At 45.3% G+C, this 20,083-nt stretch overlaps 1 protein-coding gene across 1 annotated transcript in view; it reads right to left on the bottom strand.

Annotated features, from left to right (window-relative positions):
* Nucleotides 1–20,083, bottom strand: part of Tsp26A (Tetraspanin 26A) — a 50,405-nt gene that overhangs the window by 6,220 nt on the left and 24,102 nt on the right. The window contains exons 4-8 of the mRNA XM_050195257.3: nt 19,669–19,767; nt 18,831–18,959; nt 10,158–10,208; nt 7,904–8,020; nt 6,672–6,791 (exon numbers count right to left, since the gene is read on the bottom strand). Coding sequence (XP_050051214.1) covers nt 6,672–6,791; nt 7,904–8,020; nt 10,158–10,208; nt 18,831–18,959; nt 19,669–19,767 — 516 coding nt within the window. The remainder of the gene's footprint in view (nt 1–6,671; nt 6,792–7,903; nt 8,021–10,157; nt 10,209–18,830; nt 18,960–19,668; nt 19,768–20,083) is intronic.

Below are 20,083 nucleotides of genomic sequence, written 5' to 3'. Positions count from 1 at the left end.
ATGCGCTATATAGAACAAAGATATCTGTAATCCAGCACCTACTACTGCTTAGGACGCTCGCGCAGTTCGTAAACGATCGCTTTGCTGGACAAGCTTAATTCAGACTGTAAGGTAGGCTGCTATTACTAGCCAAAACTATTTTATTCATGGGTGGAAACCTCATCCATCCAACCAAGTGGTCACGCAATGTAACCTGCAGCGAACAGTTTGAATGCTTGTCTAAGTATAACAGCACAGCTCCTATCGTAGCAGAAGGGTACCCACACTGTTACGATCGTCGCCTATGTTTCATGGCTCCTATACCGCAGCTTAGAAATAGAGGATAATACTGCAATAAGGCCACATTAGTGATTGGAACATTCGGCAATACACAACTGATATCCGAGGCTGATTGTAGGCTCAAATATGCGCGCATACATCGCGCTGCGTGTTCCGTCCACCTCAATGCTCAGCAGAAATTCCGGCCATGACGCCTTAAACCACTTCAGCACGTCTCACAGAACCGTTTACCATGTAGAAGACGCATGTCATACTAAACAGACCGCACGACCGCGAAAACAAGCGCCAGAACCTACCGCCGAGCGTATACCTGCCATGCAAAAGATTGCTTTCACCCAAGCCAGTATGGCGCTGCTCATAGGCGGCGCCACTGCATTCACAATATGGTGGCACCTACGAAAAAACTGTCTATATGTAAAGTGGGACTCAGCAGCGTGCAGTTGGTGCTGCTATGAGAGTACTGCTGAGACCAACGTCGCAGCAGGTTGTGGTGCGTTTTGCGAGTGCATTTTAGAGTGCAGCTCTTGTTCCTGCGGCGAGCATTGGCAGCGCTTCTCCTCCTCTACCTCCTTTCCTCCCGCTTTCACCTCCCCTGTTGGCGCTGAGCCGTGCGCCCTCAAGAGCCGCAGACGATAACGCCAACCTTTCCTTTCTCAACATGAACCACTTCTCTCGGCGGCGCAAAGGCACGTTTATAGTCAACGTTTTCGGCGTGTATCACTTGTGGCCAGTCACGCTACGGGGCTTGTGCTGCGCCAGCCGACATGCCACCGCATCGTCGGCTGCTCTCTTCTAAACATGCACACGACGATCTGCAACCCGCTCGCCGCTTTGGACGGCTGTCTCCAACTGTCGGTGAAGCGGCATGGCCACCTTTATTCTCCGTGCCATGCATTGTGGGTCGGCGCAGTCAGCGCGACAAACGTGCGGATGGAGCAAGAGCCATATCGACGTCAGGCACGTTGCACTGCATTGGCTGCGGCTAAGTATGCACGCTCACAATACGTCGGACTTTAAGGACGCCTTAACCGAGCAATATTTTCTGACTTTCATTAGTTTGAATTTTGTACAATTCGGATTTTTGCAGCATTCCTGCGGAATTTGAATTAATGAGCTTTTACTGTAGGCTGTATACAGCAATTCATACATTAGAACTGGAGAAGCAAAGCAGCGCCACCATGGTAAAAATGTAAATTTTTTGAATGCTTATGGTACAAGCATGTTCTCATTTATGATTGCAGACTAACAAGAGAGTACACATTTCGTTTCCTCACTGGAACACATTGCACTAGCACAAGCTTTATGCTAATGTAATTAGCACATGTTATGCAAAGAACACTCAGTGTGATCTGACCCTATCATAGCTTGTGTAGTCTGAAGCTCCGGCATTTCTCTGGCAATGCCTAGCTTTTATAAAGACCCCTACACAACGGTCCATCGAAAAGCATGGCACAATGCTAAACATTTTTTGCTCTCATCATTGACCTTGTTGCTCAACAGCTCTCAGAACTAGCTTCAGCTAGCTGTGCAAGCTGCCATAGTGAATTGTGCCACTTCAAAGTTACATCTGTCTTATGTCCAAGCACTGTACTGTTCAAAGCAATAAAATGACACCTCATTACTGCAAAGTTACCAAGTCGAACCCACTTATAACAATATTCAGGCACCCTGAAAATTCCACTGCTATAACCGATAATTGTTATAACCAGAATGCAAAAAAAAAAAAAAATCAGAATGTAGGATAGCAGGACTGTTGTGAGAAACCTATAATGACAGGGAGGCCAGATCCCCTCCCTACCACCTTCTTCCATCTGGCTGTCAATTCCGCTTAGTCGTTTAACTGTTTAACTCAGCTTCCCGAGCACTCAGATCACGTGTAACAAGCCCCAGCTGCCGGCATTCAAGAATGGCACTGCTATGACTGCAAAGCAGGATCACGGGCGGCAAGTGACATGCCAACTCCGCCGAGGCATCGCTTTGGTGGCTTGAAAAGGGGCCTCAGAAAAATGCGAGCAGGTTGCCGCAGCAGCCTCTCAGTTTGAGAAATCCAGCAGAAATGCTGGAGCAAGATCGCCACAAGCATCTCGCCATGCTGGCTTGCACGAGAAAACTCCACATCCGTCAGCTTTTCTTGCTTAACGCAAAACTTGCAAACATCTTTCTCCAAGGAATCCAGGTGCTCTGCGTAGGGCAGTGGAAGGTCCCTCGTGAAAACGAAGCCCCCAGGGGGACTGCATCAACCCCAGGGCCTCCTGCGAGGACAACGCTGAGGTAGCCTGCCCTACCAAGCCATTGCTGCCGTCGTCACCATCACTGCCACTGTTGCTATCCGATGCAAGCATGTTCGTGACAATCACCTTATTGGTTAGAAGCACTTCATTTCCAAATCTATAGCAGCACGCTTTCTTTTCACCGTAAACGTTGTGCATTGCCGACGAACAGTGGGCGGATAAGCCATCTTCCATTTCGGCGGCGAGCCAAACAAGGCAGCAAAACCACGTGTCCAGGAACGACTTCAACGAAACCAACAAAGACTAGCACGAGCAGCTTAATCCGTTGGCAGAACTGCACAGTGTGCACAGCATGAGGGGTCAGCGAGCAATCTGGGAGCAGCGCCAAGCAATGGCCCAGCGCTGTCAGCAAAGTTGGCGCGGTCAATTCGTGTTTCGGAGGGTGGCATGGCGTAAAGCTGTGTGCACAGCCGATTAGTGTTTGGAGCGATGGAAGCACAACAGAACAGATACGCGCAAGGCTGGCAAAGCAGAGAAGGTGGGAAAACCACGCAGCAGTTTTCAATTCCTCTTTCTTTTCAAGGATTTCACATTCCATTACCTTTATGCAGACACTCGGTAGCCAGACCTCATCTTTATAACCGATAATGCAGCATGGGGGCAGTGTACTAAGCCATAGAAAACATACAGAAGTTGACGGTGCAGCTGCTTCTCATTGCTATAACTGATATACAGTTGCCGATGGATTTTTTGAACTTGACGGATATTCCGGACTTCATAAATGCACTGTCAGGGTTTCCACAGAGCTAATGCATTTTTGCGAATGATTTGTCGCACAAATTCAGGCCCCAAAGTTCAGATTTTCCAGACTAAATCACTCGTTCCGAGCCACGCTACCCGATCTTTAGGGCCGCCATGTTGGATTTCCGCTGGCTTGGTTTCCAGTGGCCTGCTCTATAGCCTTCAAGATTGGAATGTGCGCGATTTCAATAGAAAGCACGCGACATTTTCTAGTCTCAGAGGCCATGGCCACTCTTCTTTGGCTGACAAAACGCTACAAGGGCCGGCATCTTTTCTTGCTTATTTCTTTTTTCAGTCAGCACCATCGTCATAATCACTTAATGCAGGATCCATTATTATTTATTTATCTTTAAAGTGTTGGTTGCTATTTGCATGTGGTGTGTCCGTAGAGCAGGTGTGTCTCAGAGACTATGTCGCATCTTTGTTTGTGTTCATACGACTTCGCATTTGTGTGATTGGCACCACCTTGTGAGCCTTTGAGAGTGAAGTGGTGCAAAGGAACGTGGCTCATTTCTTCATTTCCATGGTGATCTCTGGCAAGGGAGACCGCAGATATCCAATGCGGTGACGTTCTTGTCAAACTGTATATGGAGACTACATCACTCTTGTGCAAATCCAAGCAAATTTGATCGCCTCCAAGCACAGGATGAGGCAGGGCATTATTAGAGATTTTTTAAGCCGTTCTAAGCCTAACAAATTCAATTTTTTTGGCTGAACGAGTTTTTAGACTTCGATTTTGCAGATTATTTTTTGGTCCCCGCGAGGTGCGGAAAATTGCTTGGCGACTGTATTGTTAAAACCAGCATCGTTATAAGTGGGTTTGACTGTATTAAATTTGTGAGATTAAGAAACATTTGGAAAATCCCCAGCCAATAGCTTATCACTGTATAATGTTAATATATTTCAGTACTTCAAAACAGAAAATATTTCAATATTTTGAGCAAAAGTTTAATTGTGTATGTTTAGTGGCACCTCAATATAACAAATTTGCAATCCCAAATGCATCTACTACTTGTATGAGACAGTGAATCATTACGCATGCAACTAGTACAATTGTCACCAGATATCCAGGCATGGCTGCAATTCCAATCCACACCAGCCCTGTTGCTCGCTGTTACACAGCAACTGTGAATTTAATTTGAAACGGAACTTAAATGTTTTTTGCAATCCCATTATACAGTCGCCGACCGTTTATTCGGACCTCACGGGGACTGCGAAAATGTCCGAATAAACAGGTGTCCGAAAAAACAGATTAAGAAAAAAAATTAAATCCTTTATTTCCACGCACTTATTCGGACTCGGCAGTAGGCTTGGAAGAAATCGTGAATGCGCCGTTGCACGCTGTTCCGTTTACGCGCAATCAGATAAGCCTGAATCTCGGAGAGGGTCGTACGGTCACTATTAGCGGCTGAAAGCACAGTCACTGCTTGTACAGGCTCCGCATGCGACGGCAGCGTAGCACATGGTGCGTCATCTTCCAACTCGGAGTCGTCGTCCGACGGTGCAGCAGAAACCTGATGAATGATCTCGCCGTCGTCGAGTTCTGCGCATGTCAGCACCTATGAAACTGTCAAATGAGACGGTGTCCGGAATCGCAATGCAACCACTGCGCAGGTCTCGGCAGAACATTTTCCGCGTCAGTAGGGAGCACATCGGAAGGCGACAAGTCTGCCTCCCGGCACCCGCTTGCCGGCATTCCCCAGCGCAGTCTGCGCGGGCACTGTCGGCGCCATTAGACCCTTGACGCGATGTTTACGTATGCCGCGTTGGTTCACCGAAACCTCGACACAGCACACAAAGCAAACACCACCGTGCCGACACCAGTCGCACAAACGAAAAACGCGGCCTGATCGCAGCGTCTTGCGCGAAGAAACAAATCAGCTGCTGGATTGTCTTGATATGGCTTACTAAGCTGAAACCGGAACTGCTGCAGAGCCACTATTTAACCAGGCAGAAACGATGATGATGAGCGGGGATTTCCAGTAGCGCCACTTCGTGGGGCAGCAAGGAAGCTCCGTGCAAAACAAAAATGGCGCTCAGCAAGTCGAACCATGCACCGATCAGAGTCGGTGCATGGTGCTCTCGACCGAGTTGGCTCAAGGAGTGTCCGAAAAATCAGACGAGAGGTTGCAAGGTGTCCGAACTTTCGGCAGTTGTTATACATTATGGTCTATGGGAAGAATGGCGGTGCCGCGAGGCTGACCGAATAATCGGGCATGTCCGAATTTTCGGAGTCCGGAAAATCGGTCGGCGACTGTATTCACTATATCAGGGTTTCACTGTATGTGGTGCAGGTAGCAAGAAACATTTATGTCAGCTTGAAGACAAATATGCACAATTAAAAAATCTATGTCAATATGAAAACATAAATTCAGGACTATGTTTCTATCAAGCAAAGAAATGTGTTGCACCCGTCATACAGTATAACCCCATTGATCCGTTTTTCAAAGAACTGCAGGAACAGAATGTAGCAGCTGGGAAAATGTGACAGTGAGGAAGGTCGAAAAGTGCCATAGCAATGGCAGAAACTGTGCTGAAAAACTGCCAATACAGTTATTAGATGTCCCGGTGCTCGTAAAGTGACTGGGGATGGCACATGTAAGTATGCATAATTAAGGAAAAACACAGGAAATACAGGAGGTGGAAATTCAAGACGATAAGGAAAACGAGAACCTTGTTCTCATTTTGCTCATCATCATGAGTAATTAAGGCACACGTACGATGTTTTGTGACAGTGGCCTCTTTCAACTCGATATGCTTCACCGAAATAGTTTGTGTATGCTTCATTGCATAACACAGCTCTATTGCAGAGAAGCTGCCTAAAGCAAACCGGCAATTCTGCAATGTATATAATAACTCTTGCCGGCTTGTAGCCCTGCACTCAGCAGATTTGGCCCAGTGTGTGTGGTTCCTGGTAGGTTTTGACCAATGCACACTCCTTCGGGTGCTTCGCCAATTGCTCTGCGCACATTTTCTCGTGATATGCTTGTGCAGCACCTGGCTTGTGCAACTTCGGTTGCATATTGCAAAGTTTGGTCACATGTTGCAACATAACAGATGGCTGCATCAGTAAATTTATGCGAGTGCTGCATTCAACCATAAGGTAAGATGCAGCAACACTACAGAATGGCGATGTATCAAAGTGGTACATAATACAATACATGGGAGTCAATTGAATTTAGGTTGGGACCACGAAAATACGTATGATACGAATGTATCAGCAGGGTTCCACTGTACTAGTGGCTACAAGATATTAAAAAAATATTCTTAATATGACCAGAAAGACACAGGGGACACTAAATAAAGTAAATCCAGGAACAAGACTTCAAGTTTTCAATAGAAGCCACGTGGCCCACTAACCTGAGCAAAGGCAACAACTAAGAGTGCTCCCGACAAGGGAACCAGGTTCACCTCTAACCACTCTTCCCCAACCTGCAGGCAGCCTCGCTCATAAATGAGTCGCGAACGCTGGGACTTGTCCTAAAAGAGCCACGATTAGTGATAGCTTGTCAATACTTCCTGCAGCGTTCAATCAATACTACAGCTGCCATATGTAAGTCTACCTGCCACCGTGAGCTTCAAGCATCCATCCCCGAACAGCAGTTTTTTTTTTTTTAAGGGGGTCATCTTGTTAGGGCCTGCAATCCTCATTACACAGTCTTCTGGACAAACACCACCACCACAACCAAGAGGGTAACATATGAGGCAGGCATGGTTCCATGGGATGACAAGCCCTTTCAATTCCATCATCTCCAAAGGGAACGCTGGGTGGAAAGTGCATTTGGACAGTTAGTATACTTAAAAGCAGGCAGTATATTTGAGGCAAGGCCCAAATTTCATCCTCGAACTGAGCACCTACAGCAAATACAAATGTTGACCTTCTGTGTGATGACTTATTTACAAAGTTCACAAGTTATTGGAATTGCTAGTAATCTTCACTATTAACAAACTACCTCACCATTAGTTGCTGCCTCTGGGGCAAGAGATGGAAGTGTCAACAATCTAAAGAGAAAGGCAACAAGCTGGTACATCAACATGACAAGTACACAAAAATGCGTTACTGACAAAAAAAGGTTCTACAAGCAGCTAAGGCTGCTTATGAAGAAACAAGTCTGAAGTCACCTGATGCACGGATTTATGATAAAGGCTATGATTCCAGGGCACTATCCACAACTTCCTCAGTTAACAAAAACTTCAACTTGAGAATTCTATAGATACTAGCTATGGAGACTAGTTACACCCAGCAAAAGCAGAGAGCAATTTTTTAGCAGTGTCATTATTGCAAAAGGAAGCTGAGTTGCAGAAGAAGTCTTGTTGTCGAGACTGCAGAGGCACAACTGCTGTCCCCCATGTCAAGCTATTCCTACATACTATTTTGTGTGTGAAACCATGCCCTCACTACTAATTAGTAGTAAATTATCACTATTATGCATCACAGCCACTTATATATATATCTATATATATATATAAGTAAGTGAACTAAGCTTCTTAATCATGGCTTCAGAACGCCTGGTAATGCTGGTATGGCTGAGAAATGCCAGTGAGCTGTTGGTGAGGCTATCATATCACTAAAAAGGGTTTTTCGTGAGTACCTGCAGCACAGCCAATCCCACGGCCACCCCTGCCACTGGCACCAGGTTAGCTTCGATCCACTCCTCCCCAGCTCGCAGGCAACCTTTCTCATAGATCACGTGAGACTTGTCCCGTTGCTGCCAACCAAGTGCACGCCACTGTTAGTCGCACCTTCCATCCACCCATCGTTATTCACCCCACTAAAAAAACAGCCAGACATGCCACTTGCATACAGAATACACAAGAATCAACAAACATGCTGTAACACTCCAAATAAAACAAAGCTGCCACAAATTTCAACAACATGGTTATTACAAAATACATTACGGATGAGTTTATAAATGCTGCTTGTGGGAGCAAATGACATGGGTCACATGATACGCACAATTCTACCTGAATGCAGGAAGTGGCAGCAATGCTCCAAGAAACTTGAAACATGAAACCTCATGCACATCTCATGAAGATGTGCATGAATGAAATTTCAAGGTCTGTGTTACCCAGAAGTGCATTCCATCAAGAGCTGCTACAAGGAAAACAAGCACATAAATAAGGAGTTTTACTATATCAGCCCGTTACCAATACACATTTACGTAGACAGTACATTTGTCCTTAATAGATTAAAAGGTCCCGACTATTTGGGTTAAGGTTTTTCATCGACACCAAGCCCTAGTTACTATTTCACTCCAAAAGGTGCAAGCAATTATTGTACCAGCTTCTTGCTCTGCAGCATTTCTGATAACATCATCACAGTGAGATTTCTGACTTTGCTGAGGCCACTATTTCAAAAAACACATTTGTTTGTAAATGTGAACTAAAGATTCTGAAGCTTCAAGCATAACTCTTAGAATCCCTTACTGCAACTTATTTACCAAGATTAGACACACAAGCTCTTCATCGAATCATAATTTTTGTGAATCTCAGTAGGAGAATCATTCTAGCCTTGTTCAGATAATTACTGGTGGGCCATTTAATGTAAATTCTAAAATGGAGTGCACAATTTTGGCTATTAAGGAGGAAAATGTGCACTGAAAAACAGACATAATACACAAAGATAATTGTGTAGGTGGCATGCTCAAAGAATGAGAAGCCACAGAGTTGTAACAACATGCAAATCCTCGTGCAGTTGAAACAAGCAGCAGGAACAGTCTGAGCGAAGTGCTTCCCAAACTGCATTTCCTTTATCAAGAGTATTCATGCTAGCTTAGCTTCCCTGGTCGTGGCATTGGTAAAAAAAGTAAGGGTGTGTGAATATCAACATTTTCTAATATCAAATCAAACATTGAATGCACATGCTAATTAGCGTGTGCATTCTAATACTTGCCGTAGCTTGCATTTATTAGCAAGTTGAGTTAATTCGTAACTTTGGAACATTGCAATTACATTGTAAATGTTAAAAATCTAGACTGGTAAACCGTTACCTAAAACACTGTGTACTTGGCTCATGTTAACTTGGAAAATTTAGTAATTCCCACCAGCTGTCCTTGCCAGCCTGTGCCTTATTATACCGCATCAAATGCCCATAAAATCAGAGGCTTTTCACCCTGTGCCAGTCGTCACTCATCGCACTTGCTGTCAAGCAATAAGCTCAGAATTGGGGATGACGCTGCAAAAAATAAAAATAAATGCACCCTCACTATCCGCAAACCCATGCTCCTTGCTACTGAGAAGCTGACTTTCCCGCACAGTTTAGACGTTTAATGGCTAAGTGTGCTTTACAGGTAAAATTTCGCTACCAGAACGAAATCGTCGCAAAATTCAGCACAAAATCGCCCCAATATTCTTAGATTAGATAGCAACAAATGCTAAAAACCGTGTTTGCTCTCGTACAGCCAGCAATACATTCGACTTGATTCGAATATTCATATCCCACTAAATATTCAAACATATTAAACATCTATTTTTCGAATATTTGCACACCCCAAAAAAGTAGAGGCTGCTGCTTAACATGCAGCTGAATCAGAGCAGCGTTTCCATTTTCACCATCACTTTGAGAAGCTGCACTTTAATATGCTTGCACTAGTCATTAAGAACAGTTACTGAACTGAATGCCATTTTCTTTTTGTGGCGCTTTTGAGCCCAGGCCAACTTGCTGCAAGTGTTAAAATTTCACCAGGCATTGTGCATAAATACTCATGACCTGTTGGTAGAGACTGTGACATTCTGTTATAGTTGGTCATAGGATTTCAGTGTTTGGGAAGCACTGGCTTAAGGGCATAATTTCTGTTGGTGAATTTCTACCAAAAGACGGAAGAGGAAAAAGAATACTTGACTTACATACTCAGCCTTGCGTACATCATAGCCACATTGTTTGTTCTTTATGAGCTCCTGGAATTCAAACATTTCACATTTCAAAACTTCAACTGATATTTTACGGCAAACATTACACAGCATATTCGTAATCTAAAACAACAACAGCCACTAATACCTCGCGCTGTGTTTCACTGATGAAAGCACCCACATAGTTCAAACAGCTTTAGAAACAGCAGCATTCAACATGAAGTGTTCCTTACATGACAAACAAGAATAGGAAACTTTGGCATCATGATAAGTACCTTTAGAGTGACAAGGCGAAAATCCAGTAGAGGCTCCTCCCACAAAAGAGTGCTACACCTGCCTGCCATCCAGCTATGACCTTAGAGAACAGTTTCCTTGTGGATTTTTCGTGTGGAGAAGAGATGCCCCAATTGTCAGGATCAGCGCACATACCATGGTCACACATACTACATGCATGAACAGGTAAGAATAGGTGCGAGGATGAGAAAAAAATTTCGCTCTCGCTGGGAATCGAACCCGGGCCTCCGGGGTGAGGAATGAGCCCGCTTTTCCAGCCCCACAGCGGCTCCCCGAGGATGAGAAAGACAGCTCGCAGCATAAGCAGAGAACTTTGAAATCCAGATGACTTTGAAGTGGAGACCAAATAAAAACCTTCCTCAAAAGGAACCTGTATACATGCTGGTATGTGTATACAGGTTCCCTTCAAAGGATATTTGCCATAGTGTTGTTGACTTGGCATTACCTACGATTTCTATTTCTCTTTGTAAACAGCTTAATCCAAATGCTCTTAGAATGGTAATATAGATTACACCACATAATGCAGCAGAACTGTGACAACAAGGTGGCATGTGTGCCACTGGTCTGGTCTCAAAGATCACATGCCAATGAAACCTTCTTTGCTTCAGTTAAAACCATTAAGGATGCAAGAATACTGAGGATGAGGATGAATGCCCATCTCGAAGAGGAACAACATTTGTTCCCATGCTGTTACCACAAGCTCTGATAGAGCTATAATCCTGCTCACCTACAACACTCGCAAGCCAATTTTGGTGGCCTGGAAACTTTTTGAGACATGCAATAAAAGGACGTAAAGTCGGTCAAAAGCCTCGTGTTTAAAATGCTTTGTTTTACTGGGGAGGTTTACCGTATTTACTTAAATCTAATGTGCAGTTTTTTTCCAATAAAATGGATTCGAAAATTGCTTGTGTGTTAGAATTGAGTACGGCCCTAAATCTGCGTTACCATATCGCCATCGGCATTTCAAAACGGCCATCTCGTAAACACTTCGAGCCGAGCTGCCGCAGCTTCCTCTATATGCTGTAGTACGTGTGCTGTAGATTCGGGGGTTGTGGCCTCGGAGTCTGGCGTCATGCAGAGGGTCGCTCTTTAGCTTACGTCGCTGTTGCGTATCGTAACGGGTAGCTGGCGTACACTACCAGGGCATCAAACGGAGGCTAATCGGGCTCGCGCCGTCGTTCGAGCTTTCTTGACACGGATGGCTTCTTTAATGAAGAGTATGAGATCTAGAGCATGAAGAACCGAACAGGGGTTAATTTATATAGGAAACGTAACCTTATTCACAGAACAAGAAGGGATACTCGTACTGGCCGGAGCAAAGAGTGCAGTACATCATTCATGTAGCATGAGCTACAGGTCAGACCAGACTATCTTTCTGGCAGAGTTCACACCAGGGCACACACCAGAACACACAGACGCTACATAAAAGGAGTCCGCTTTTGTCTGTCTTGCCATGGTGTCGCCGCTGGTCTGTCCTATGGGACATATTGTTAGCTTCACAAAGTGATTCGTCACAGTAGGGCAGGAAAGGCTGGAAGGTCGCTTCCCCCACTGGCCGATCACAACAGTGGTTCGATCATAACACTGCTTAGGTTAATCCGCCATTTGTCTCCCTATTTTCTGCGTTTGCTCTATCAGTATGGAAGTGCCGACTGCAACGACACGCAGAGTTCATCATGATGCCGCAATTAAACAGAAAGTGATCATGCATGCAGAGATGGACGGAAATCGGGCAGCATCACGGGCGTTTGGAGTTCCCGAAACTTATGTGTGCTACTGGCGCAAACAGGAGAATTCTATTCCGGCGAGTGCTGCATACGACGTGGCTGCGCGGCCCCTATTTTAAAACTGATCTGCGATGGGGACAGAGTCTACACGTCTAGGCTCACTGCACTGTGTTCTCATCACTTACTTCGTGTTGCGTCGAGAGCTGAATGAAGGTCAATTCGCTTGCCCCTGCTACTGCACTTCCTCACTCCAGCGTTTTGATAGCGAGTTTCCGCAATCATTGAGTGAGATGTGTTTATGTTTGCTTGTGTGCATGTGACACCATGCTTGTTAATTTAGTTATTAAGCGAATGTTTACCAGTTTATACGGCTGATAAAGCTACTATCCTTACTTCATATAGCTGTCTACTAATTTGTTATCACTATCAATGCTTCGCCTTTCTAGCAAAACTCCAATTTTTTTTTATTCATTGCAACTTTAGTTCATTGGGAGTAAATCTTTGTTTTTCCAAATGAGAGAAAGTTGTATTTCTGTATGAAGGAATGAGGTGTGCGGTACTGTAAAGGACCTTTTTTTTTTAGGTCACGCCAAAGAGGTGCACATTACTATCGAGCAAATACGGTCCCCGATTATAGTTCACTAAGTAAATTTAGCATCTATCTGAGCACAGCCAATGGTCACACAAGAAAGCTATATGGTGTCTTCAAATGTCAATAGTGTAGAGCTACAAAAAAGCAGACTAACAGGTGATACCATTTGACTTGTTTATGTTCATTGTTTCCAGCAGTGTTAAGCTAGTTGAATCCCACCAGATACAAAGTAAGCAAGTTGATAAAAGCATAGAAACATGCACGCTTACATTCTTATTGTATGCTCTCTGTACAACTGATGCCAATGACGCCTCCACGCAACAATCGCACCGATTTGCAGCAAGCAATTGTGTATGTGCATGCATGTTAGTGTGTTGTGTTTCAATTTCACTGTGGGCATATACAGTCGATCCCAGATACATCAAACTTGAAGGGGATTGCAAAATATGTAGTTTGACATACTGATAACTATAAATATAAAATATGTTTACCTGTAATTATTTGAAACTTCCGCACATCTCAAACAGCTTCCAGAGATTGTGAAAAGCAGAAATTAACCGATTTACTTTTCCAAGGCACAAAAGTTGAACACACAAAAGTTTACTTAAGTTTTGCACATGTGACGAGTTGCTCGTGCTACATAGTGGTCTTAAACATACTGATTGCAACACTAACCCTAAAAACGCTCGACACCCAGACATGAGACCACGGTGCACCTCACGAGCATTAAAGTACTTATGCGGAAGTAAACCAGCCTGTATGAATATGTGTCGTGCTGCCATAAGTGCACCTGTACCGCAAATCACGCATTAATGTGCCCGACCATGTGTCCGTTACAACACGCCATTTAAGCAGTCAACCGTCATACGTTGGCCACGAGTCAACCAGGCAGACTGTAATCAGATTTTGGAACCGACTTCCTGTTGGAAACACTTGTCCTCGCTTCAAAGTCCACCTGACTTCTTGTGTGCAGTTCAGCACTCTGACCCCTCAAGGTCCCTTTGCTCTCAGTCCTTGCCCCCTAGCCACAGCATAGAAAACTCCAGACACTACACAGACGCTATTACACTGTTGTCACACGTACACTTCTGATCGCAATCAGCACCGATCCGGATCGAAATTCTCGATTGCGAGTGGCTCTCTCGCAGATTTTCTGCAAAGGAGCCAATTACGACCGAGAAACTCGATCCGGATCGGGCTAGATCGTGATGAAAAGTGCGCCGTGTGACACCCGTATTAGATTCAAAAGTGGCTTTCAGCGTGCAGAACATCAAAGTCCATTCCCTCTCATGTGTAACTCGGTGAGCACGAATAAAACATGCTCAGCTGTTTCAGTGTGGACTCTGGGCCCAGAAAAGGACGAGAGAAGGACGAACAGTGCCCCGATCACCTTTTGGATCCCACTGACAACAAGATTAACAACCTGCCCAGTTCGATATTTCTGTTATCAGACTGCTGCGCTTCTGACACAGCAGCTGCGTCCACAGGATCCCTCATATCAACGTCAGTGGTAGTGCCAGTCTTTTCAGTAGTGGTGCTTGCCCTTAACACCTTGGACTTTGCATATGTTTAGAATTTGAAGGTATTTTCAAGTATACAATATTTATTGCATTTAGCAGTGGACAATAAAAAGAGGAACATGCATTTTCTTCCAGTGTAGAGAGAGATCATAACGGCCCCTGAAGAAAGAGTGAGCGTGCATGAAAGGGTATATGGGAATGTCACTAGCCTGACAGGTCCGTTCTTTGTAAGCAAAGCAGAAATATTGTCAAGACAGTCTTTCTTCACAATAGTACAATGTCACAGTATGTGCACAATGACTTCACATAGTCAACTTGCAATACAAAACTGATTATGCAATAGGACCTCGCTGATACAATCCCATTACGTGTGTTTTCCCGGTGCCAACATTCGCAATCGAGAAAACAAAAAATGACCCAACAGAGTTAGCTCATTTTTTACTGGTTTATACATTCCCGGAAAACACGATTTTTCGCACCAACGTTCAGTACGTCGCCAAACTACGGTCATATGATACGGTTTCCGGCCCCTAGGTTAAATGTAAACAAGAAAATGCGCGAGGTGCACACAATTGAGAACGGTATATAGCTGCTCGCCACGGCAGCTTCACCGCAATGCTCGCCTGCCCTTCTCATGTGAAAATGCTGGCTCCCACTCAGTTTCTCATTTCGGAACCAGCAAATCTTCTCCGGGGTCGTCGCATGCAGTGTTCACAGCCTATCACCGCCTATCCTATTGCAATAAGCATCTTCGCCTATCTGATGAATAGGGAAGCTGCTTTCTTCGCCTATCTATTTCAAAGTGCATAGTGCCATCGGAAGCGTAGTGCACGCTTTTACTAGGCGATAACCGAAATGCGCCGCCATTCCCTTCTGCAGACTGTGATCGCATACGTTTTCCGGCCGCTAGATATAATGTGAACAAGAAAAGGCGCGAGGCGTGCGCGATTGAGAACAGTATGTAGCCTCCCGTCTCACGTTAAAATGACGGCGCGCAGTTTCTTATTCCGGCACCAGCATATCTCCACCTGGGTCGTCGCATGCCGCATTCACAGCTATCGCCGCCAAACCTACTGCGATAAGCATCTTCACCTATTTGGTTTACAGTGTGTGACGCGTAGTGCCACTGGTAGCCTACTGCACACTTTTAGTAGGCGATAATCCAAACGCGCCACCGTTCCCTGCTGCAGGCGGCACTATGTGGGCATCACATTTCACTTCGGCGGGATGCGGGGTCGCCCACCAGCTTGACTTCACTTCCGATTTCCCGTCGCCCTCTTAAGACACCAGGCAATAGGAAATTTGGGGATGCGTGACTCTCATGCATCCCTTGACATGTTGCTTTCCCACATAACCCCTGTCTCCTGTAATGCGCCTTCGCCGCGCGGCAGTCAGTGTGGTTGAAGCGCATTGAGAGAGATGGCACGAGTCTGGCTCTGCTAACGCCACCTAACAGCGGGGTTACTTGGGCGCGGAAAGGAGAAGGCTCTTCCTCTTTGGCTCGGGTTCGGCAAGCGGCGCGGACGCTCTGCATGTGCGCCAATCCACGCTTCTGTGAGATCGTCTCGCGAAGCCTACCCCCACAATGGACGAACACGATCGTTTGAACGCGTGAACGACCAGGCTTTGGTGTCCAGCATGGGGCGAACATATTCGCTCATTATCCAGTCACGGTGAGTCGGACTTCCGCAATTTGTCGCGCACCCATCTGCATGTTTTGTGGATAGCAACTCGGCTAGCAGGCCGAGTTGCTATCCACAATGCAATCACAAATGCCCTTGTGATTGTTTGCACTACTGTATTTTCATTCCTGTGTCCCAAGAGTATGGGTGAGAAACCCACAGAAAACAACAAAACGTGTGCGTCTCGTGCTGCAGGAGCAGCACAAGCTGAACGTGCGTGGGCGTCTCATGCAGCCGCAACAAGCCGCGCGACACTTCGCATTACGGAATTTCAACAATAGTTGAGTCTGTCTAGTTTTTTTACTTACTTCGGATCGTGCGTTTTACCATTTAGCACATTACCCTCGCATTTTTTTCTCAAAACTCATGAACGAGGTTCTACTATACGTACTCACTTCTGGCACTGTGTGCACACCAAGATAATGCATCGAAAGCCAAAGCATAAATAAAAACGATATTTAATGTGTCCCACACACCTTAAAACACTTCTGATTGGACCTGAGCTGAAGGTTTGAATAATACGTGTTATGTGTTTTAGTAAAAAGTGTTAAGGAACTTCTTGCTCTTGGTGCCAGTATTAATTACGTGGCAGGTGAACTTCATTCACTGTCTTACATAATGTTTAACATCAGGCACATTTTTTAAGTGGTTCAATAGATGAGTCCAAGTATGCTAGACATGAAATAGTGCTCTCACATCTAACATTCCTGTGGACTGTTCTCGCATGGTGTCCTCTTTTTGTTAATTTGACAGAACTTGCTGGAGAAATGAAAATTGCAAGCTGTGCACTTTTCTGAAGATACAACAAACGTGGTGAAACTAAATTTTCAATGGACAGAACTGGCTTCTGAATGTAATACTGATAACTCCAGTTAATCCAAGATCAATCTTGAATGTTCACTTGGCCCACTTTAATCTTTAATGTAGTGTGAAAGCACTTCAAAAATGTAGTGGGTCAACTACACACCATCCTTGTGCAGTCAATTTCCAACAATCCACGCTCTGATATCTCCATGCAGGTTAATTCAAAACAAACCTTAAAATGTTCAACTGGCCCACTATATTTTTAATGCGTTCTGAGACTACTTAGATGTCACTCACTCCCATTGCCTTGACCAATGCCCACAAGCGACATGCCTCCCACTCTACACAGGAGCCGTCAACTACAGTGGAACCCCGTTCATACGTTTTTCACCGGACCGGGGAAAAAAAACGTAACAGCCGGGAAAACGCAACAGTGAGGAAAGCTCCGAAAATGAATGAAAAAAGTGCAGCTTCAACTATGGACAATTTATTTCCACAGAGTGCGCTTAAGACTTAAAAAAAGTCTAGGATGGTGGCTTGCCGTTTCTTTCGCTCGCTATAAATCGCCACGTTTCTCAATACCCTGGAAGACCGCATTGCTGTCAGCGTCGCTGTGAGGTGCGACGTACCTGCGGAGGAGGGCCAGAGCCGCGACGGCTTCTCCAAAGCTAGGATTTGGCAACTCCCCGGCATCATGCGGCTCGTGCTCCTTGTCGTCACCGTGCCACGGCAATGGCAACGGACGAACGAATATCCGCGGGAAATTTTGCCCTCTTTGGCGTAATCATGCTAACGTGCTAACGATTGTTTTAGTATTGCTGCGGAGCACGCGCGTCCGAGCAGCCCGGTTGCGCGCAGCGCGGCGTGGGAGAAACGTAAACAAGAGAGGAGAGCAGGCCCGATAGGCGGAGCAACGCTACGAGCAACGGCAACTTTCGGTTTCACTTTAGCTTCACAAAGAGTGACGTCAGGGCCTCTCCCGAGTTTCCTTCCTCCGTGAGTCGACCCGTCCAACAACCATGCGGTGACCGTAATCACAGTGATGATAGTAAGATCATTTTTCACGAATGGCCACTTAGTGGCGGCCTCATGCGGCCTCTCGAACTGGCGTGCGGCTTCTTGCAGCCAGTTCCATAGCCAAGCCCGGCCAAGCCCAGCCAAAACTCTTCAAAAGCCAAAATGGCGGTTGGAGCGCGTTGTCTACTTTAGCCCAGGCGGGTTCGGGGTGCTAAGTTGCGACGTATCATGCGGGAACGTTTTCACAGCTACAACGTAACAGCGGGGTTCCTTATACATTGGATCCTATGGAAGCTATGCCGGGACCGGATGAAAACGACGTAGCAGCCGGGAAAACACAGCAGTGAGGAACGTAACAGCGGGGTTCTACTGTACACACCATCCTTGTACAGTCAATTTCCAACAATCCATGCTCTCACATCTCCACACAAATTAATTGAAAACAAACATTAAAATGTTCAACTGGCCCACTATATTGTTAATGCGGTCAGAAACTACTTAGATGTAACTCACTCCCATTGCCTTGACCGCAGCGCCCGCAAGCAACATTCCTCCCATGCTTTCTCCCATATAGGAGCCCAAGGCAAACATGATGTTACTCCAGCTCCTTTTTTTCTCTCCATTCTTGCTGCATGGTGCATTTTTATTGGTGGTTTTGTGCACTCTGCACTTCATAGGAATTTCTGCCACATCACTGCTGGCAAAGACAGCAGCTCCTCTGGGACAATTGCGTGGAGACTGTTGGAATTTTCAGCTGTTTTCATAGTATACATTGACGTAATATTTTGCAGAAATGATCACCACTATGTGATCTACACACACTGCTTGTCTGTTTGCAATGCCCTAATCCGGTGAGGGGCCGAAAATAAGCACAAGTTTATTTTCGGCTATTCAGAAGAGAAAAAATGACATGGATAATGGCAAATGCACTCTTAGCACGGTCCTCACTACACAGTGGAGAAGGTACGGGTACGTCAGCGACACTGAAAGGCTTAAGGATGAAATAAGCAAATGTGACAAAACATTACACTTACATTTGGTTGTCTCTTGCAGCAGGAAAATGGAACGCCACAGGCCTCACGACTTCCCACTTCCACACTTGAGCAGTTGAAGTAGATATTCATGTCCCAGTCTTTGGGGCCCTCAATACCGCAGCATCCCAGCTGAACATACGAAAGCAAATGTGGCCGCAAGGCTAGCATCACCTATCTGCAGTACATCTTCTCTCTCTTCAATACAATTTGACAAAAAATGTGCCCCCTTCAAATCTATAGCACCAGTAGGAATACTTGCCCGCAATAGTAAGCACAGCTTAACGATGCAATTCGAAACCAAGCAACAATCGAAGTAAAATTTGTTCCCAAGAAAGTGGGAAGTCATTTTCAATGCAAAGCGATGTTATCAAATATGGCTGCTTAAATTAAAGCACTATAAATTAAATTATGGGGTTTTACGGGCCAAAACCATGATCTGATTATGAGATAAGCTTTAGTGGGGGACTCCAGATTAATTTTGACCACCTGGGGTTCTTTAACGTCCACCTAAATCTAAGAACACGGGTGTTTTTGCATTTCGCCCCCATCAAAATGCAGCCACTGTGGCCGGGATTTGATCCTGCGACCTGATGCTCAGCAGCACAACACCAAAGCCACTAAGAAACCAAGGTGGGTAATAAATCAGTTACTGTACAGCACACAGCAATGCATCAATGTTTGATTTGAAATCATTTAAAGTCAACGTCAGATAGCCTACCCTAATTCACAAACAAGATAAGTTTTGCTATACAAGGTGTATTGCCCAAGATAGCAAAATGTGCCCAGTATGCCTGAATTTTTTTTTTAGAGGACCTTCAGATGTCAACTATATCCTCACCCACTGTTCCTGAATCCAGTCAATCAAGTTTTGACGGTCAGGGTCGTCTCTGTAGAACACAATGAAAGCCTGGAAGCCGTTGGTTGCCTGAGATTTGATCTGCAGATATTGAAAATAGACACTGTCACCAAGACTTGTGGTGCATTATTGAGAGGAACAAATAACGGAGCCAGGTTGCCTCAGAAGAACTAAGTGAGCATTCCACAGGTCAATGTAAAGCACATTTTTTTACTCTGCAGCAGAGAATTTATTTTGAGATTGTTTGACCAGAGAAGAACATTGGTCACTTCGGATGAACTCACTCTGCAGTAGGTATCTGACTCACTAAGTTGCCAAATTCCGCTGCAAGTGTCAGGGCAAATGGTCCCTTCTGTCCTCTGAGAGGACAACTGGCTTCAGTACAGTGTACTTTTTG

The sequence above is a fragment of the Dermacentor andersoni genome, chromosome 1 (assembly GCF_023375885.2).
Source record: "Dermacentor andersoni chromosome 1, qqDerAnde1_hic_scaffold, whole genome shotgun sequence".
In the NCBI taxonomy this organism is placed as follows: domain Eukaryota; kingdom Metazoa; phylum Arthropoda; class Arachnida; order Ixodida; family Ixodidae; genus Dermacentor; species Dermacentor andersoni.
This window is presented reverse-complemented; position numbering and strand designations above follow the sequence as displayed.